General features: G+C 39.1%; 1 protein-coding gene across 5 annotated transcripts in view; it reads right to left on the reverse strand.

Annotated features, from left to right (window-relative positions):
- The window catches only part of LOC127418880 (protein sel-1 homolog 3), a 30,906-nt gene that overhangs the window by 7,906 nt on the left and 3,632 nt on the right, over positions 1 to 19,368 (reverse strand). For all 5 annotated transcript variants that reach the window (XM_051659756.1, XM_051659755.1, XM_051659759.1 and 2 more), the window contains exons 4-21: positions 17,979 to 18,100; positions 17,376 to 17,491; positions 14,749 to 14,813; positions 12,342 to 12,465; positions 12,065 to 12,191; positions 11,633 to 11,770; positions 11,326 to 11,549; positions 8,910 to 9,089; positions 6,390 to 6,512; positions 5,992 to 6,132; positions 5,730 to 5,792; positions 5,276 to 5,452; positions 4,617 to 4,744; positions 4,320 to 4,403; positions 2,729 to 2,810; positions 2,563 to 2,638; positions 2,302 to 2,396; positions 1,425 to 1,552 (exon numbers count right to left, since the gene is read on the reverse strand). In XM_051659756.1, coding sequence (XP_051515716.1) covers positions 1,425 to 1,552; positions 2,302 to 2,396; positions 2,563 to 2,638; positions 2,729 to 2,810; positions 4,320 to 4,403; positions 4,617 to 4,744; positions 5,276 to 5,452; positions 5,730 to 5,792; positions 5,992 to 6,132; positions 6,390 to 6,512; positions 8,910 to 9,089; positions 11,326 to 11,549; positions 11,633 to 11,770; positions 12,065 to 12,191; positions 12,342 to 12,465; positions 14,749 to 14,813; positions 17,376 to 17,491; positions 17,979 to 18,100 — 2,193 coding nt within the window. The remainder of the gene's footprint in view (positions 1 to 1,424; positions 1,553 to 2,301; positions 2,397 to 2,562; positions 2,639 to 2,728; positions 2,811 to 4,319; positions 4,404 to 4,616; positions 4,745 to 5,275; positions 5,453 to 5,729; positions 5,793 to 5,991; positions 6,133 to 6,389; positions 6,513 to 8,909; positions 9,090 to 11,325; positions 11,550 to 11,632; positions 11,771 to 12,064; positions 12,192 to 12,341; positions 12,466 to 14,748; positions 14,814 to 17,375; positions 17,492 to 17,978; positions 18,101 to 19,368) is intronic.

Genomic DNA, 19,368 nt, shown 5'->3' on the forward strand with positions numbered 1-19,368 from the left:
GGGGGTTACTTTGTGAGTGCAAATCCAACAGGGGAAAAGTCTCCTCGGGTGTTCCGTTCCCTCTAAAGGGGCCTGGGTAGCTCAGTGGTAAAGATGCTGGCTACCACCCCTGGAGTTCACTAGCTTGCTAGTTCGAATCCCAGGGCGTGCTGAGTGACTCCAGTCAGGTCTCCTAAACAACCAAATTGGCCTGGTTGCTAGGGAGGGTAGAGTCACATGGGTAACCTCCTCGTGATCGCTATAATGTGGTTTGTTCTCGGTGGGGCACGTGGTGAGTGGCGTGAAGCCTCCACATGTGCTATGTCTCCGTGGCAACACACTCAACAAGCCACGTGATAAGATGCACGGGTTGATGATCTCAGATGCGGAGGCAACTATGTGACCACAAGGACTTAAAAGCACATTGGGAATTGGCCATTCCAAAATTTGGAGAAAAAGGAAAAAAAAAAAAAGTTCTCATCTAGAAAGTTACTAAGGGAAAAGTACCAGGACTGTAGGTGGGAAAGGGCCTATTGATTTATCTGTGCATGTTACCTGCTGACGTAACAAAAGCTGCATGGGTGGGACAAATTTTATTAACCAATAATATTGTAGCCTTACAACCACAATCCAATCAAATTCCAAAGGATAAAGTAAAGTCCCACCCTACATTATTTCTCATAAATATTCTGTTTCACTCAAAAATACATTGGGCTCCAATGTATTTTTGAGGTCATTTGAGGTCATTTTTAAAATCTGGTATTCAAAATATAATTTAAACTAAGAAAATAAACAAAGTTTTAGGATTTCGCAAGGTTACGACATAGAATGATTAAGAAATATTCAGCACTATTTCTAGGTCTCTAATAAAGTAATCAAATTCATGAAATTAGCTATATTTCCAACTTAAATTTATGTGAAAAATCTGAATACTGCAAAAGCAATTTGTTTCCATCCCATGTTTTTTAGAGAACAAAAGTGTCACTTGCGGGGAAACTGGCATATATTGTTGCACGTAACTCACTGTTATTTTGTGCTATGGGTCTAAAACTTTGATGTAGCCCAAACTGTTTGTCTGCTGCAAATTAAAGTCATTTAGAAATCTGCAGAATATAAAATGCACTTGTTAAAAAATAGTTACAATTATTACAGACCAACCCTAACTCTAAACTTTTGTGATTTTTAGATATAATAAGATATTATTTAGTTCCTTTATTAAGGTGTTTTACTATTGAAGAGGTTAGATTATATTAGTGAGGACCTTTTCAAAAATTTGGCCCTCACATTTAGAGATAAAAGAACACATACCATTCTGCATGCACAAACGCATACATACACTTGTTTTGCAAAAAGCTTTGCATAATTCAAAGCAAACTCAGAGCTGCAGAGTTTTCTTTCAAACTACATGAGGAACTAACAAGCAAATGATTGTAGATCACACAAACCTGGATAACAGCATTTCCACAACAGTGCTCCGGTTCATCTTCTCTGCTGTTGAGATTGACATCTGATCTAGCATGTTCTGAGGAACTTCATAACCCTCTTCAATTAACATGGCCAGATTAAAAAGTCCCTGAAGGGTCAAACAGAAACTAATTTTCACTTAAATTATTCAATTAAATAGAAAAAGAAAGCAAATCAATTGCATATATGCTTGATATTTTGATTTATTTGAATGAACTGAGATCAATTCTGTGTAAAATTTTTATATAATATAAATGTAAATAAAAAAAGTACATTTGTTTACAGAAGTGAGCTAAATCTGAAAACAAACAAAACAAAAAAACCTTTGGGGATGTCCTCAAAGGTAAAAAGGATACACAAATTATATGAAATAAATCATTTTTTTTTTTCTTTTAGTGGAATGGTTATGTGACATAACTAAACTACTGTATGCAAGGTGAAAGATAATAAAACCCAGACAACATTAAATATAGTTTAACTTGTAACAAGGACAAATCATTTAAAAATAAATAGTGAAGTACTGGCTGCTAACAGCAAGAAACCATGAAATAGACATTTAGAAACCAAACTGTAGTTTAATAATGTAAAACTAAATTGCTAAATTTTCCTATTCCGCATATGTCAGGTTAATAATTTTGCAGATTGTTGGGTCTATGCAGTTCAAGGTAATATCAATTAATTCTCAATGTATGTTTTTAAAGACCTTCATTTATTTTTGTACGATAAACAATTTTGGTACTGTGTCTGGTCATTACTTGATGACCAATGTAACATCTGGGCCCTGAAGCAAAACCAGTTGAAATCCACTGCACTAGTACAGTAGTACCCTTTGAAAGATGTAAATGTGTGTGTGTGTACCTGAGGACTGCCGTGCACTGCTGCTGTACCATACATGTCAATAGCCTTCACCATATCAGCCATATCACTGTAATTATCTCCCATCCTCAACAAACCTGTGGACAATAGAGAATGGAAGATAATCATCAGAAACAGATAAAAGCATGTATTTTAACACATAAGAGGTGCTTTATAAAAATGTAAGTAAAATGAAACAAAACAAAAAAAAGTCTTTATCAGATTGTTGCTATCCCTCTAAACACATTTTTCAGGGTCACTCACCAGCTTCCTGTGGGATGTGATTAAATGTGGAGTAGTTGTGATACCTCCACTGACAGAGTGATTTGTGGTTTAACACCTACAAACACATGAAGAGAATGATGGCATAAAAGCACAAAGAAGACGTCACAGGCTGGACTACAGAATATGACACAGATGTAAGATTCACCTCACACAGATAAGCAGCATTGTGTTGTGCCACACCAAGACCAGTTTCTGCTAGCATGGCATATTTCACCAACGCTTCATCCCTTGATGTAAAACACACAGGGATAGTGAATTATGGAAAACAATTTGTAAAAAATATCTGAGTATTGGATGCAGAGAAACCCTAATCAAGAAAAAAGCACATTCAACATCATAGTGCTAGAAATATCCTTCTATGGTAGAAAAAAGAAGGATTTCAAAATAATGGATGTTGGAAGTTTCAATGGATAGACAAATGAACAAATGTATGGATGAAAGGATATATGGATGGTTGGTTGGTTGGTTGGATGGATGGATGGATGGTTGTGGAAAGATTTCATTTAATTTAAGATGGTTGAATGTTTAGATGTATAAATAGGATGGATGGATGAACAGATAAATAGATGAAAGGATAGATGGAGGATTTGGTTGTTGGAATGATGGATAGATGGATGGTTGGATAGATCGTCAGATGTTGGAAGTTTAGATGAATAGGTGGATGAATCGATGTATGGATAACAGCATACAGTAGAAGAATAATTGGTTGGTTGGATGGATGGACAGACAATGGGTGGATAGATAGATGTTGGATGGATGGTTGGATGTATGAACAGATATACATCTGATGAAAGGATAGATGGATGTTTTGGTTGTCGGAATGACGGATAGATGGATGGATGAACTGTGGAGTTTAGAGGAATAGGTGGATGAATCGATGTATGGATAACAGGATAGAAGGACGATTGGTCGGTTGGATGGATGGAGAGACAATGGATGTACAGATGGATGGATGGAAGTCTGATGTTGGAAGTTTAGATGAATAGGTGGATGAATCTATGTATGGATAACAGGATAGAAGGACGGTTGGATGGATATATGGATGGATATATAGATGGATGGAAGTCTGATGTTGGAAGTTTAGATGGATGAACAGATGTATGGATGAAAGGATAGATGGATAGATGTTGGATGGATGGATGGATGGATGGATAGATGTTGGGTGTGTGGTGAGTGGATGGATAGATGGACGTACGGATAGATAGATGAACAGATATACATCTGATGAAAGGATCAATGGATAATCGGTTGGTTGGATGTATGGAGAGACCATGGTAAGTCATATAGATGCTGGATGGATGGATGAATGGATGGATGGCTAGATGGATGCATTAATAGATGGATGGATGGATGGATAGATGTTAAAATGGATGGATGAACAGATGTATGGATGAAAGGATAGATGTATGATTGGTTGGTTGGATGGATGGACAGACAATGGATGAATAGATAGATGATGGATGGATGAACATATATACATCTGATGAAAGGGTGGATGGACAACTGGTTGGTTGGATGGAGAGACCATGGATGGATGGATAGATGTTTAATGGATGGATGGATGGTTGTGGATAGATGGATAGATGAATAAATAGATGAACGGATGGATGGATGGATTTTAAAATGGATAGATGGATGTACAGGTGTATGGATGAAAGGATGAATGGACAGACTGGTTGCTGGATGGATGGAAGAACAGTTGAATGGATGTTTTGATGGATGGATGTTTCTCTCACCATGATCCTCTTTGATAAGTCTGGAGAGCTTCTCTCACCATGAAACCCAGGTGACCATTCATCTCACTGACTCGCATCAGCAGCCTGAAGAAACAGAGAACACAAACAAAATTAAAGAAACAAAAGTTTATCTCTCAGATTTACCTTTTTGTCAAATCTGTTAACATTTTGGGTTTTGGTTTTTTCCCGTAACTTTTACAGTCAGCCCTCAAGGGCCGATCACAAACTGTGTACTAGCTCACTAGCTCTAGCTACTATGTCAAAGTATTGTTTAATGAGGGATGGAATCTGACATACAGCACAGCTTTCTGTTGATCTCTCCTCACTCCTTGTATGGTTCCACTGGAGAGAAACAATGCCGACTCCACAGCGCCCTCTATGTGACCCAACTGAGCTGCACGCAGGAAGTAGTGAAATGCAGCTGTCTGAAAATACACTGTGTTAATAAATCCTTCACTTTTCAGGACTAAAACAGTAAGTCACTTTTAATGTGACTGTAGTTTAACTGTTATGCAGTTATTTTGTGTTACAAATAACAGTTTAAATACTGTAGTAATGTGTAATAACAGTAACCAAACACAACTCAGCAAGTTTTAAAATGTGCATACGCAAATGAGATTTGAAACTACAACATAGGGCAAGATCTTCAGTGAATAACTTAAATTTCAATCTGTTCCTTATGTTCATATGGCTTTAGATGACCTGGGCTATAGTGCACAAGTCATGCAGACTACTTTCATGATAAGTTAATGGTGTTTTTTGTACTTTTTTGAGCTTGACAGCTCCTTACTATATGCTTTTATTGTATGGCAAAGAGCAGCTCGAAAGAGCAGAGGTTCTTTAAAACAAAGTAATATGAGATTAGAACAACATGAGGGAGAGTAAATCAAAAGAATTGTCATGTTTTAGGTGAACTGTTCCTATAATGCCAAATGTGGTGTTTTGCAGCCTCCGACCTCATTCCTGTCTGGTTTTTCAGGGTTGGCACCATTTAGATGGTACACGCCCACGTTGAAGAGCCCGTCACGACTGCCGTTCTGAGCCGCCAGCTCAAAGTATTGGATCGCCTTTTTTCCATCTTTTACTATGGTACTGTAGTACCACCCGAGGCCATTCAGAGCTTCTACAGAACCCTGAGAAAAACACACACACACATAGCCAACATATACTTATCAGGGTTAATATAGTTTATAGTTCCTGGTTTGTTGATAATAAGTACAACAGCATTAATATGTTTTACAGTATTTATATTTTTTTTATAAAAACAGTTCTATAAATGAGAATTTAACATTTTATAGAATATGGTAAGTTATTTAGACTTTTTTTTGCTTTGATTTATTTTAGTTAACAAAACTATTGTTTTTCGCCTTTGTAATAGTTTTCGATAACGATTATAACCTTGATACTAACCATGTCGGCAGCTTTCTCCAGGAGCTCGAGGCCGAGTGTTTGATTCTTCCTCACTCCTGTTCCCTGTTAAAGCACAAACAAATCACTTGTTTGTACCTAAAGAGCAATCTTGAAACTACCTAGAGCTATACCATTTTACATCAATTTCCCTAATCTCATATCAGTTGTGCGTATTTATACTAAACAAAGTGTATGTACATTTACAATGCAAATTGCATAATAAGATATGTCTCAAGAGATTTCCATGTAACCTCTGGATTACCTTTAGGAGGAGAATGGCGTAGTCGTACATGGCGGTTGGATCAGTCATCTGCAGGGCACTCCTGGCATACCACATCATCGCTGCTCTGATGTCCTTCTCCACCCCGTTACTGCCCCACAGAAGCATCCTGGCCAGAGTTTTCTACAAGACAAAACAGTCCAAAACACTTATGAGTAGCAGAAATTCAAAGGATTTGTTAGAGAAGTTTGTTAACGCATCACTAACTCTAAGTATTAAAATTCACAAAGTACTGTAGCTCTTCTAGCTTTGGGATGGAACTATTATATGCCCATGGTTTTAAAATTCAATGTTCAACAAAGACATATGGGTGTTGTGTTTGGGTGTCCACTTACTTTTGCCCATATAATTTAGAAGGAAAGGGAGAGAGAGGAGCATACCTGAGATTCTACATCTTCTCTTTCAGCTTGGTGTTTCAAATACTGCACAATATCACCGGACTCTCCTGTCTGAGTCTGGAGCTCATCATCGTTGTTTAAATGAACGTGTTCTGTGAGCGTTTGCTGCAAAGAATAAACACATTCAGACAAAATTATTTGACTTTAAAACAGTCTGTTTGTTAACATGCTAATCCACACCCACAAAAAAAAGCACAGCGGCATTTCATCTGAATTTTTCTCCTTCAGGGTTGCGACATTCAGGGTTTACATCTATTGTACTCTGCAAGCCTAACTCATTGCTTTATCGTCTTGATATGCACATCTAAACAGCGAGTGGATGATTTTTCATCTCCCTGTTGTGCGACATATCTAACTCGCACCGGACCCTCCCCACTCCTTTCCTGGACCTGCAAGGACACCAGTGTGTGCACACAAGCAAATACAAGCCAGCTCCCCAAGGTGATGCACACTCTACTTATTAATAGAAGCGTTGATGAGGATATATTCATATGAAGTGCACCTCATCATCTGCTGACCAAACGAAGCTTATTAAATTGATCCTCTCCTCTCTTCTACCCACTCCTGTTGTAAGCCTGGCTGAAGGACGACCCTTAGAGGCAGGGTGACGATAACAAGAGATAGGGGCAGGTCGTTCCGCAACACAGAGCTGCTTACTTAACGAATTTTTTCCAAGATAGTGTTTCGCAAGCGTTTTCCTAGTGATTTATCCCTCTGTGAATAAATCGATAAATCGATTAGAGCTGCTTGCAGTCCTCTTGGCTCTGGAAGCCTTTCAGATAAACATGCAAGGTTTTCATGTTCTGGTTCTTACATACAACACATTGATTGTGGCATCCATACAGTAAATCACCAAGGGGTATTAAGTTCGTGCACGATGTTGGCTTTGGCACTTCCTGTTCTCCTCTGGAGCGTGAAATAGCTCCTGACTATATGTGCAATGCACATCCCCTAGTCATCTCAACTGCAGGGTAGACTTGCTCTTGCATTAGGGAGTCAGACCAGGTGAATGGAAACTTCAACCTCAGACAGTTCAGAGGATTTAATCCATGACTCAAGCTACACTGGGCTTGGACGCCTAGCACACAAATGGTCAGTGAAATGCAAATATGCGTTCCTCCTGTCCCCTTGCAACAAGCGTTGTGCAAGGTTTGGAAAGACAAGGAAACTATGCTGTTGATTGCACTGGAGTGGCCCAACCGCCCTTGGTTTCTGGAGCTGGTAGAGCTGTTGGATGCTCATCTGTGGAAAATTCCTTTGAGGAGGGATCTGCTCTCACAAGCTCGAGGCATAGCTCTGATATCCCCAGCCAGAGCTGTAGGAACTCCATGTCTGGCTCTTGTATGAGGCTTGTCAGAGACTCAGGGGTTGTTGCAGTCAGTGCTCAACACCATATTACAAGCCAGAGCTCCCTTGACGAGGCAGCTCTACACTTTGAAATGGAACTTTTATGCTGCCTGGTGTTCTTCCTAGGGCAGGGCCCAAGCGCATTGCCCTGTGCAAGTGGTACTCTGGACTCCCTCCATCCACGCCAACCAAGTTTATGCATAGCACTGAGACATAACACTTTGGGTGGTTTGTCACTAGATAAACACCCTTTGGTCAGCAAATTCTTAAGGAGAGCAAAATGGCTGAGGCCCCCTCTCACCACTATAGTGCTGGTTTTTGGTTCCCACGTCCAGGGACCTCAGAAGATATTCGATTCAATGACAACACTCATAACGGCAAATGAGCAGATTTCTTCTATACTGAGATAAAAACGTATGTGTTTTTAACAAAAGAGAGAGCATAATGGTTAGCTAGTGTGTTACAACATTAAGTCACCTTTTGTGGATACCATAGAAATTAATGGGGACAGCCGTCAACTGACAACTACCTGTCGCAAAATTGTCCGTGTCTTCTCTTATGTGTGGAGTTATCGTAGAAAACTCCACACATAGTTCATTTCAAAAGGATTGTTCAGTGTAAAACATATTGAAGATTAGTGGACAGGTCGTCAATTCAATAAGTGATGAGATGTTTCCTCACAAAAGCAGTTTATTCAGCACACTCAAGCATCTCCTCCATAGAAATTAAATAAAAACAACCTATTGCCTCTTTGCCAGTGTACCGCCATAGAATGTCTATGGGACCGCTGTGTTATCTTATTTTATGCTAAGCTAGAAGGCTCACCTTGATAGAAGGTCTCTGAAATGAGTTCACTGCCTTTAATTGTTGAGGCCGCTGCCATATTAACATGAAGTCATGACGTAAATGCTTTTCATGTCGGTAACTAATGCACCATAAGAACCACTCAGAATACCTAAGCAACCACACAGCAACCACCCACAACACCAGAAACAACTTCAGAAAATGTAAAAATCTACTTCTTACTCTCGTTGTAGTAAAACGATACATAAACATATGTTCAAACATAACCCATTTACTGTCCTTGTAAGAGTATTTAGATAAAATATGAACAGATTATTTTATGTCTAGGCTATATATAAATGTGTTACTCACCCCAGAGTCATGTACTTTATCATGGTCAATGCTGGTTTGTTTGCCAATGTTGGCGTAGTATCCATATGCAGTGTTGTGGTCTTTGGGGAAACCGTCGAGTCCCTGCATGTGTTTGTATCCCAAATGCATCAGAGCGAGACGATTGTCACTGACTCCGCCCATCAGACTATAAACATGACCCTGAGAAAGACCATATGATGAGGTCAAATTCAGACTTGGACACAATTGTTGTATTAAAAAACATTTGTTTGCGGCACCCATATTTCTGTTTTCTTTTGTAGTTGTTCTTCATTGGTTACTTTACTGCAGTGTATCTGATATTTTGTAGCTCTTTATCAAATTACTACTTCAAGCCAACATGAAATGGTATTCGAAACCGATTTACTTTGGTAATGTTGTGCATTTAATGTTGTTCAGGGGGAGAAAAGTAGGGCAGGACTTGACTTTATTTATAAGGAATTGACTGGATCATGAAAAGTTCCATAGCAGAATGAGTCAGACTTGAATGTGACTTTGCAGTGGATTGTGAAGACCAATCTTAATGCTACAGAAAATGATATTATAAAGAACTGAGTTCCTACAATGCTGTGGTCTTATAAATGTATTATCTAAGACCTTGCGAAAACCTGAAGAAAATTCCTGAAATAATAGCCTATCAAGAGTATAGTGAAGTATTAGCTAAATATTTATTGTGTTGTGGATTCTTCATGCTTTTAGAATTCATTTGTCAGTTTTCTAGAGACTATAGGATTTTGCGCTACATAGCGCACTGTTATGGCAACGGACTATTCACAACAAGAGTTATGCTGCCAGCATTAAACTTCAGTTCAAGTTTAGCTGTGCATTCACTTCATTGTCTGTGCAGATTAAGTTAGTATCATATTTATGTTGTTGATATAGCTAATTCATCTCGTTTATATATAGGATGTGTTTGAGTATGGTGATAAACCCAATCAGTTATGATTGCAGAATTTGTAGTAAAACCATAGTAACCACAAAATTAGCCATGGTTACGACAATCATGGTTATTACAATATTACTATAGTAAAACCAAGTTACTATATGGATATGGGATACTAAAGTATTACTGTAGTAAAACCATGGTTAATTGTATCAATACCATGTTAAAAAAAAACAAAAAAAAAAAACACACATAGTGACTACAGTCATGATAATTACAATATAGTAAAACCATGGTGGATTTTCATAGGGATTAAACAAATAGGGTGACAACATTAAACTGAACATACATTTATACTTAATAAACACTAATAATCTAGAAAACACCCTATTTTATGTAACTGAATCTAAATAGAGTGATAAACAGCTGCAATTAATTAATATTATGCTTAAAAAAAGAAGACAAAGTCCCTTTAAGGCTACGTGAGGCTCAAGTGAATCAGTGAATCATTAATGTGAACTAGTTCATTTAACCGTTCGACACTACAGTGCTACTTGTTGGAAATATAGCTTGTTACTGGAAAAGCTACACTATTGTAAAAAGAGTTTAACTGCTGTAGCGCTATTGAAAAATGAGTTAAAGGAATTTTTCACCCAAAAATGAAAATTCTTGTATCATTTACTCACCCTCATGCCATCCCAGATGTGTGTGACTTTATTTCTTCTGCAAAACACAAATTAAGATTTATCTCAGCTCTGTTGGTCCATACAATGCAAGTGAATGCTGATCAGCTTCAAAAATTATATAAAGGCAGCATAAAAGCAATTCATACGACTCCAGTGGTTTAATATATATCTTCTGAAGTGATATAATAGGTGTGGGTATGAAACAGATCAATATTAAGGTCCTTTTTTACTATAAATCTACACTTTCACTTTCACTCCCACATTCTTCTTATTTTGTTGCATTCTTTGTGCATATCTCCACCTACTGGTCAGGGCTGGTCAAAGGTGGAGATTTATGATAAAAAAGGACTTAAATATTGTTTCACTGTTTCTCACCCACAAATATCATATCGCTTCTGAAGATATAGATTAAACCACTCACTCGCCACCATTCACTTACATTGTATGGACCAACAGAGCTGAGATATTCTCCTAAAAATCTTCATTTGTGTTCTGCTGAAGAAAGAAAGTCATACACATCTGGGATGGCATGAGGGTGAGTAAATGATGAGAGAATTTTCATTTTTGGGTGAACTGTCCCTTTAAGAATTCCTCACATCACAGTACAGAGCTGTTTTGTATCATGTGCTGTATCATCCTAAAAGGGTTAATTTTGCAATTAATGACCTGCTGACATGAAATATTGATTAGCTTTGAATTTATGTTTTAATTAGTTCTCATATGTTTTTTATTTTGTAATATTTTACTATTTTGCAAAGGGTTTAATTTCTATTTTGTTGCATTATCATCACCGTACAACACCGCCCAACTCATGCATTCTCATTCCTACCTGCTCGAGGTCCACAGGGACGCCTAGGCCCGCCAGGTGTAGTGTAGCGAGCAGCAGAGAGGAGTGATGGTGACCCCAGCAATAGGACACCTGAAGCAGCTCTAAAACAGAGGACATGAGCTTCTGACCCTGGTCAGATTCCTCTGCTTTAGATATTGTCTTCACCACGTCATGGAAAATCATCTGGCTTAGACGCAGCAAAAGTTTGCTGCTTCCCTGTAGACCTGAGAAACAGTGGAAGAGACAGACACTCTACATCACAAGAGCCATGGGTATTTCACATTACAAGCCACTACACCACTTCTACCGGTCAGGAAGTCCTGGTTGTCCTCCAGAAGTTTCAAAGTGATGTTGAATTTTCTTTGCTGGTCCCATGACCAGGTCTGTGCGCATTCCCTATGGCCAAACGTCCTCCACAGACTTCCATAATAAGACTCACAAACATCTGATGACCAAAAACACAAAACCTTTGACATCAAACATCAATACTGTTTTCTGTTCTATATCTGAGCTTTATGAGTTTAGACTTAGAATCCAGCACACAAGTTATTTGGACACGTAATACTGGGGGAGAAAGGACCCATCCATACAAAACATTTCCCAGGCCCCGTGAATTTGATCGACTGCCCTGCATGAGGGTAAGTTAATGATGACAGCATTTTCCTTTTTTTGGCAAACTACTGTATTCCTTTAATAAGTAATAAGAGACATACTTTCATGAAACATTTAGGAATCTCACCTGTAGAGTTGTGGTTGTGTCTCAAAGCCTGTCGGTAGCTCTCAGTCACCTGTCTCATTTCCTCACAGTGTCTGTGGACTCTGTCCAATTCTTTCAGTGTCCTAACAGGGGACAGGGGGTTTATCACCTTCAACAGAAATAATTTAAAGACATTTTAGAATAAGATTTAGCAAAAATATCTGCTTTGATTTTGTCATGGCACACTGGGATACAAAAAAAATTATTAAAAAAAGCACACACACTCGCATTTATCCAGGGGCCACAGTGTGGAACTCACCTTTTCAGAGCCTAAGCGATAGTATCTTATTGGTCCAAAATAGCCACGAATGCCTTGCATGTAGCTGCATCCACCAATCACAAAATATCCTGATGTGTCATTGTATTGAATTGGCTGATGAAAACTGAAACAGTGAGAGAGTTATTTATATGTGCAGTAAACACTAATTACACAGCAAAAACAGCTGTTAGAAAATAAGATACTAGATTTAGTGAGGTTTATGCTTAAAACAAGTGATAAATTCTACTAATGGACCTTAGTCAGGGTAGACTCCTTACTTAATTTGATTCAAATGAAAATGAGGCACAAAGGAAAATGAATTTGTCCACCGGACATATTTGTTTTGATGGCTGAACAATAAAAAGCAAGGTATGAATCAGTACGAGACTGTACATTTGTGTCAAATTAAATATGAATCAGACTTCTAGACCTCACTGTACAGTTGTGCTCAAAAGTTTGCATACCTTGGCAGAAATTGTGAAGTCTTTTATTTAAGAATAGTGATCATATGAAGCCATTTATTATCACATAGTTGTTTGGCTCCTTTTTAAATCATAATGATAACAGAAATCACCCAAATGGCCCTGATCAAAAGTTTACATACCCTTGAATGTTTGGCCTTGTTACAGACACACAAGGTGACACACACAGGTTTAAATGGCAATTAAAGGTTAATTTCCCACACCTGTGGCTTTTTCAATTGCAATTAGTGTCTGTGTATAAATAGTCAATGAGTTTGTTAGCGCTCACGTGGATGCACTGAGCAGGCTAGATACTGAGCCATGGGGAGCAGAAAAGAAATAAAGATGGAAAAGGATATAAAAAGATATCCAAAGCCTTGAAAATGCCAGTTAAGAAGTGGAAAATTCGGGGATCTCTTGATACCAAGCCAAGGTCAGGTAGACCAAGAAAGATTTCAGCCACAACTGTCAGAGGAATTGTTCAGGATACAAAGAAAAACCCACAGGTAACCTCAGGAGAAATACAGGCTGCTCTGGAAAAAGACGGTGTGGTTGTTTTAAGGAGCACAATACGACGATACTTGAACAAAAATGAGCTGCATGGTCGAGTTGCCAGAAAGAAGCCTTTATTGCGCCAATGCCACAAAAAGTTACAATATGCCCGACAACACCTTGACACGCCTCACTGCTTCTGGCACACTGTAATTTGGAGTGATGAGACCAAAATAGAACTTTATGTTCACTACCATAAACGCTATGTTTGGAGAGGGGTCAACAAGGCCTATAGTGAAAAAAATACCATCCCCACTGTGAAGCATGGTGGTGGCTCACTGAAGATTTGGGGGTGTGTGAGCTCTAAAGGCATGGGGAATCTGGTGAAAATTGATGGCAAGATGAATGCAGCGTTATCAGAAAATACTGGCAGACAATTTGCATTCTTCTGCACGAAAGCTGCGCATGGGACGCTCTTGGACTTTCCAGCATGACAATGACCCTAAGCACAAGGCCAAGTTGACCCTCCAGTGGTTACAGCAGAAAAAGGTGAAGGTTCTGGAGTGGCCAGCACAGTCTCCTGACCTTAATATCATCGAGCCACTCTGGGGAGATCTCAAACGTGTGGTTCATGCAAGACGACCAAAGACTTTGCATGACCTGGAGGCATTTTGCCAAGACGAATGGGCAGCTATACCACCTGCAAGAATTTGGGGCCTCATAGACAACTATTACAAAAGACTGCACGCTGTCATTGATGCTAAAGGGGGCAATACACAGTATTAAGAACTAAGGGTATGAAGACTTTTGAACAGGGGTCATTTCATTTTTTTCTTTGTTGCCATGTTTTGTTTTATGATTGTGCCATTCTGTTATAACCTACAGTTGAATATGAATCCCATAAGAAATAAAAGAAATGTGTTTTGCTTGTTCACTCATGTTTTATTTAAAAATGGTACATATATTACCAATTCTCCAAGGGTATGCAAACTTTTGAGCACAACTGTATATTCATTACACATTCCCTAAAAAAACTCTGGTAATACTTTACACTAAAGTTCCATTTGTTATCATTAGTTAACAACATTTGTTAACATGAACTAACAATGAACAATACTTTTACAGCATTTATTAATCTTAGTTCATGTTAATTTCATCATACAGTATACTAATACATTTTTAAAAACAAAAGTTGTATTTGTTAACATTAGTTATTGCACTATGAACTAACATGAACTAATAATGAACAGTTGTATTTTAACTAACATTAACTAAGATTAATAAATGCTGTAATAAATATATTGTTCATTGTTTTTTCATGATACCTAATGCATGAACCTTATTGTAGTCTTATTGTGCAATTTTGCCTCTCAGGTAAATGTATCTTGTTTTAAGGATGTTAAGATGTTTTACTGGAAATCAAGACGAAGATTTTTGCAGAGTGTTGTGCTTACTCAAATAAGTGAGTAGTCTCCACTGTTTTTTCTGTGGGTCCAACCTTTGTCACTGTGACCTTTGTCTGATAAGAGACAAAAAATAAAAACATACTGAATAATTAACTTTATTACACATTCACAAGTGAATTTGTGTTGCCAGACTGGGAGGGTTCCCACTACCTTGCAAATTTCCCAGTCAATATTTTCACATGCAAATGAGCTTGTGATTCACCGCAAATGTTTTCCAGAAGTTTGCAACTCTTCACCAGTAGTGGTGAACCTGCAGCAAACCTTTGGCAACAATAAAGAGTTTTCCGCAAAGAGCATTTGCATGTGAAAAAAAATGAGTGGCGAATTTGTGGTAAATTTGTGGCAAGTTTGTGACAAGTTTGCCAGAACTCTCGATTTTTGTAAGGACCCTCATTATATCAAAGAGCCAAAACACTGATTGACATACACTGATCAGCCACAACATTAACACCACCTGCCTAATATCATGTAGGTCCCCCTAGTGCTGCCAAAACAGCTCTGATCCATCGAGGCACGGACTGCACAAGACCTCTGAAGATGTCCTGTGATATCTGGCACCAAGATGTTAGCAGCAGATCCTTTAAGTCCTGTACGTTGCGAGGTGGGGCCTCCATGGATCGGACTTATTGGTCCAGCAGATCCCATAGATGCTCAATCAGACTGAGATCTTGGGAATTTGGAGGCCAAGTCAACACCTTGAACTCTTTGTCATGTTCCTCAAACCATACCTGAACAATTTTAGCAGTGTGGCAGGGCGCATTATCCTGCTGAGAGAGGCCACTGCCATCAGGGTATACCGTTGCCATGAAGGGGTGTATGTGGTCGGCAACAATCTTTAGGTAGGTGGTACGTGTCAAAGTAACATCTACATGCAATGCCAGGACTCAAGATTTCCCAGCAGAACATTGCCCAGAGCATCACACTGCCTCCGCCGGCCTGCCTTCTTCCCATGGTGCATCCTGCTGCCATCACTTCCCCAGGTAAACGACGCACATGCACCCAGCTGTCCACATGATCTAAAATAAAACGTGATTCAACAGACCAGGTCACCTTCTTCCATTGCTCCATGGTCCAGTTCTGAAACTCACGTGCCCATTGTAGGTGCTTTCGACAGTGGACAGGGGTCAGCATGGGCACTCTGACCAGTCTGCAGCTACGTAGCCCCATACACAACAAGCTGCGATGCACTGTCTGTTCGACACCTTTCTATCATGGCCAGCATTACGTTTTTCAGCAATTTGTGCTACAGTAGCTCTTCTGTGGGATCAGAACAGACAGACTAGCCTCCCCATGTGCATCAATGAGCCTTGGGCGCCCATGACTCTGTCGCTGGTTCACCAGTTGTCCTTCCTTGGACCACTTGTGGTAGGTACTAACCACTGCATACCGGGAACACCTCACAAGACCTGCCATTTTGGAGATGCTCTGACCCATTCATCTAGCCATCACAATTTGTCCCTTGTCAGAGTTGCTCAGATCCTTACGCTTGCTCATTTTTCATGCTTCCAACACATGAAATTCAAAAACCGACTGTTCACTTGCTGACTAATATATCCCACCCCTTGACAGGTGCCATACTAATGAGATTATAAATGTTATTCACTCCACCTGTCGGTGGTTTTAATGGTGTGGCTGATCGGTGTAAAATGTGTTCAATCCTGTTCAGAGGAGCTACAAGTTGCCACACCCACCAGTATGATCTAAAAGAGCGTGCATGCTGCAGGTGTTGCTCGTGGATTTTAGCGATTGAAGTTAGTTAGGCAATCTATGCAATGACAAGGTGTGGAAAAATTTAAAAGAACATGTTGAAAATGGGAAAATGACTGTGAACCTCAAGTCGTGATTAATGCCAGGACTTATCTGTGGAGTTTTTCTCATGCATATTTGACGCTCTTGCAAACCAACTGAGAAATTGCTCCTGAGATGCCTGTTGACTAGAAGTTTAATAATGCTGGATGAGACCATTGCAGGAGATTTCAAGATTTTAGCACTCACCATAATAATATTGCTTACTCTTCCTTCTTGCATCTAATAATCATGTAGAGACAGCATTTTCATGAGTGACACTAAAAAGCGACTCTTTGGATGTATGCACACCTGAACATGGAATGGATGAACATCAGCTGTCTGGGAACTTTGACTCTTCTTTGTATTAGCCAGTTCAACTGGCTGTTCAAAGATTTTCAGTTATGTTCAAGTAGGAATTTGGTTTGAGCCATAACAGCTTAAAAAATAGGATATATTACATATAATCTCCCATCTATATCTGTGATGTTGTCTTTGTGTGAATAAGAAAAAAAGTTTTTGGAAACTTTAGCGTTTTTCTTGTTTAACTGTGTCGTTAAGGTTGTAAAGATGATGCTGTGGTATTATGGCTAAAATGCACTTGATTTTTGTACACTATTTGGGCATTTTTTATACATTCGGGCAGGTTTTGAACAATCATTGGACTGGAAATCATCTAACTAATCTGGCAACACTGACGTAAATCCTGATTTATCTCCATAACTGTAACTTCTGTATGTATTCAGTGTTACTTAGCTAAGAAATGTGTACCACATACAGTAACTGAATATAAATATGAATCTGTCCTACATCATAACTGGTTTATGTACCTTTGACACCTTAAAGAAGATGTCCAGACGGATCCAGGTGTGGAGTGGTAACGCTGTGTGTGCCGTGAAGGCCCGTTCCTCGCCCGATGCCATACACACCTGCAGCACTATATCACCTGAGGGCAAACATATACAGACATTATATTTTTATATATTAAAATATATATCATATATATTTTAAAGAATAATGACCTTTGGGTTGTTCCTCACACAAAACTATTATACAGTATGTCTTCCGAAAACTCAGAATATAGACATAAGATACTTTTGTGGTTCTTTTTTGTCCTTTTTGAGCCCCTGTGCCATTTCATTGTATGAAAAAGTACAGCGTGAACATTCTGCTAAATATCTGCTTTTAATGTTACACCGGGAACAGAAAGTCATGAAAACATGAGGATGAGTATAAGATTTTCATTATAGAAGTTTTAGTTTTTGGGTGCACTATCCCTTAAAACAAGTAAGCTCAAAACAATGCATCTAAGGTTTCACATTTCTCTTCCTTTGCTTTGATGTGCTTTACATGCCACACCCATTCAGACAGAATGGAGCACATTACATCATGGTTAACACAACACACAATGGAATGCGCTCTGACTGGCTCACCTGTGTCAGACACCATGATGAGCGGGCTTCCATACTTCCTGTGCTCATTCACATGCTTGAAAATACCACACAGTGACTCGTTGCACCAGCTCAGCAGGTAAAGCCATACTGACAAAGTCACACTGCAGAGACAAGACGTGTCATGAAAATGATGTTGACAACTATAAGTAAGCCATTTGTTGGAGATTTGTATGGATCTATACGATAGACAAGCAAGCAAGCACATACAGTATGTAAGATTTATTTTAAGCACAAATCATGTTAGGTATGTTAATGCATCTTAAATCTAAAAACAAACAAACAAAACAACAACAACAACTAAATGATGTTTTCTAAATAAAATTGCATGCCTGTGCAAAACTCGTCGCCATAATGTTGGAGCTGGCCTGACAACTTTCCCATTATTTGATAATCCATTGATAAGATGCTTCAAGTGATTTCTAAAGAGTTGCTAGGGTGTTGCTAATATGTTCTTCTGATGAGTTGCTAGGGCATTGCTAGCCTGTTCTGGTGGTTGCTATAGTGTTGTCAGTTAGTTGTCATGGTTTTCTGAATGGTTGCTGCTAGGGTGTTGCTTACTGCCTTAAGTCAAAAGAGCCCAGCCCTAAGTCTCTGTGATATTCTTTTGAAGGGTGTTGGAGAGTTTTCAGATGGTTGTTATGGTGTTGCTAGGTGGTTACTATAGTGTTCTAGGTGGTTGCTAACGTGTTGCTTACTGCCTGGTGAAAAGAGCCCAGCCCTAAGTTCCTATGAAATTCTGGTGAAGGGTGTTGTAGAGTTTTCAGATGGTTGTTAGGGTGTTGCTAGGTAGTTGCTAGGGTATTTGGGGTGGTTGCTATGTTGTTGCTTACTGCCTTAAGTCAAAAGAGCCCAGCCCCAAGTCTCTGTGATATTCTGGTAAAGAGCATTGGAGAGTTTTCATGTTGTTGCTGTAGGGTTGCTAGGTGGATGCTAAAGTGTTCTCAGTGGTTGCTAGGGTGTTGTAAGGCAGTTGTCGTGGTTTTCTGAATGGTTGCTGCTAGGTTGTTGCTTACAGCCTTAAGTCAAAAGAGCCCAGCACAAAGTTTCTATGAAATTCTGGTTAAGGGCGTTGGAGAGTTTTCAGATGGTTGCTAAGGTGTTGGTAAGTGGCTGCTAAAGTGTTCTGGGTGGTTGCTAGAGAGTTGCTTACTGCCTTTTGAAAAGAGCCCAGCCATAAGTCTCAATGATATTCTGGTAAAGGGTGCTGGAACGTTTTCAGATGGTTGTTAGGGTGTTACTAGATAGTTGCTAGGGTATTTTGGGTGGTTGCTAGGGTGTTGCTTACTGCCTTAAAGTAATGTTCCAGGTTCAATACAAGTTAAGCTCAATCAATAGAATTTGTACCATTATACTGATTATCACCAAAATT

This window comes from Myxocyprinus asiaticus, chromosome 28 (genome assembly GCF_019703515.2).
Source record: "Myxocyprinus asiaticus isolate MX2 ecotype Aquarium Trade chromosome 28, UBuf_Myxa_2, whole genome shotgun sequence".
In the NCBI taxonomy this organism is placed as follows: Eukaryota; Metazoa; Chordata; class Actinopteri; order Cypriniformes; family Catostomidae; genus Myxocyprinus; species Myxocyprinus asiaticus.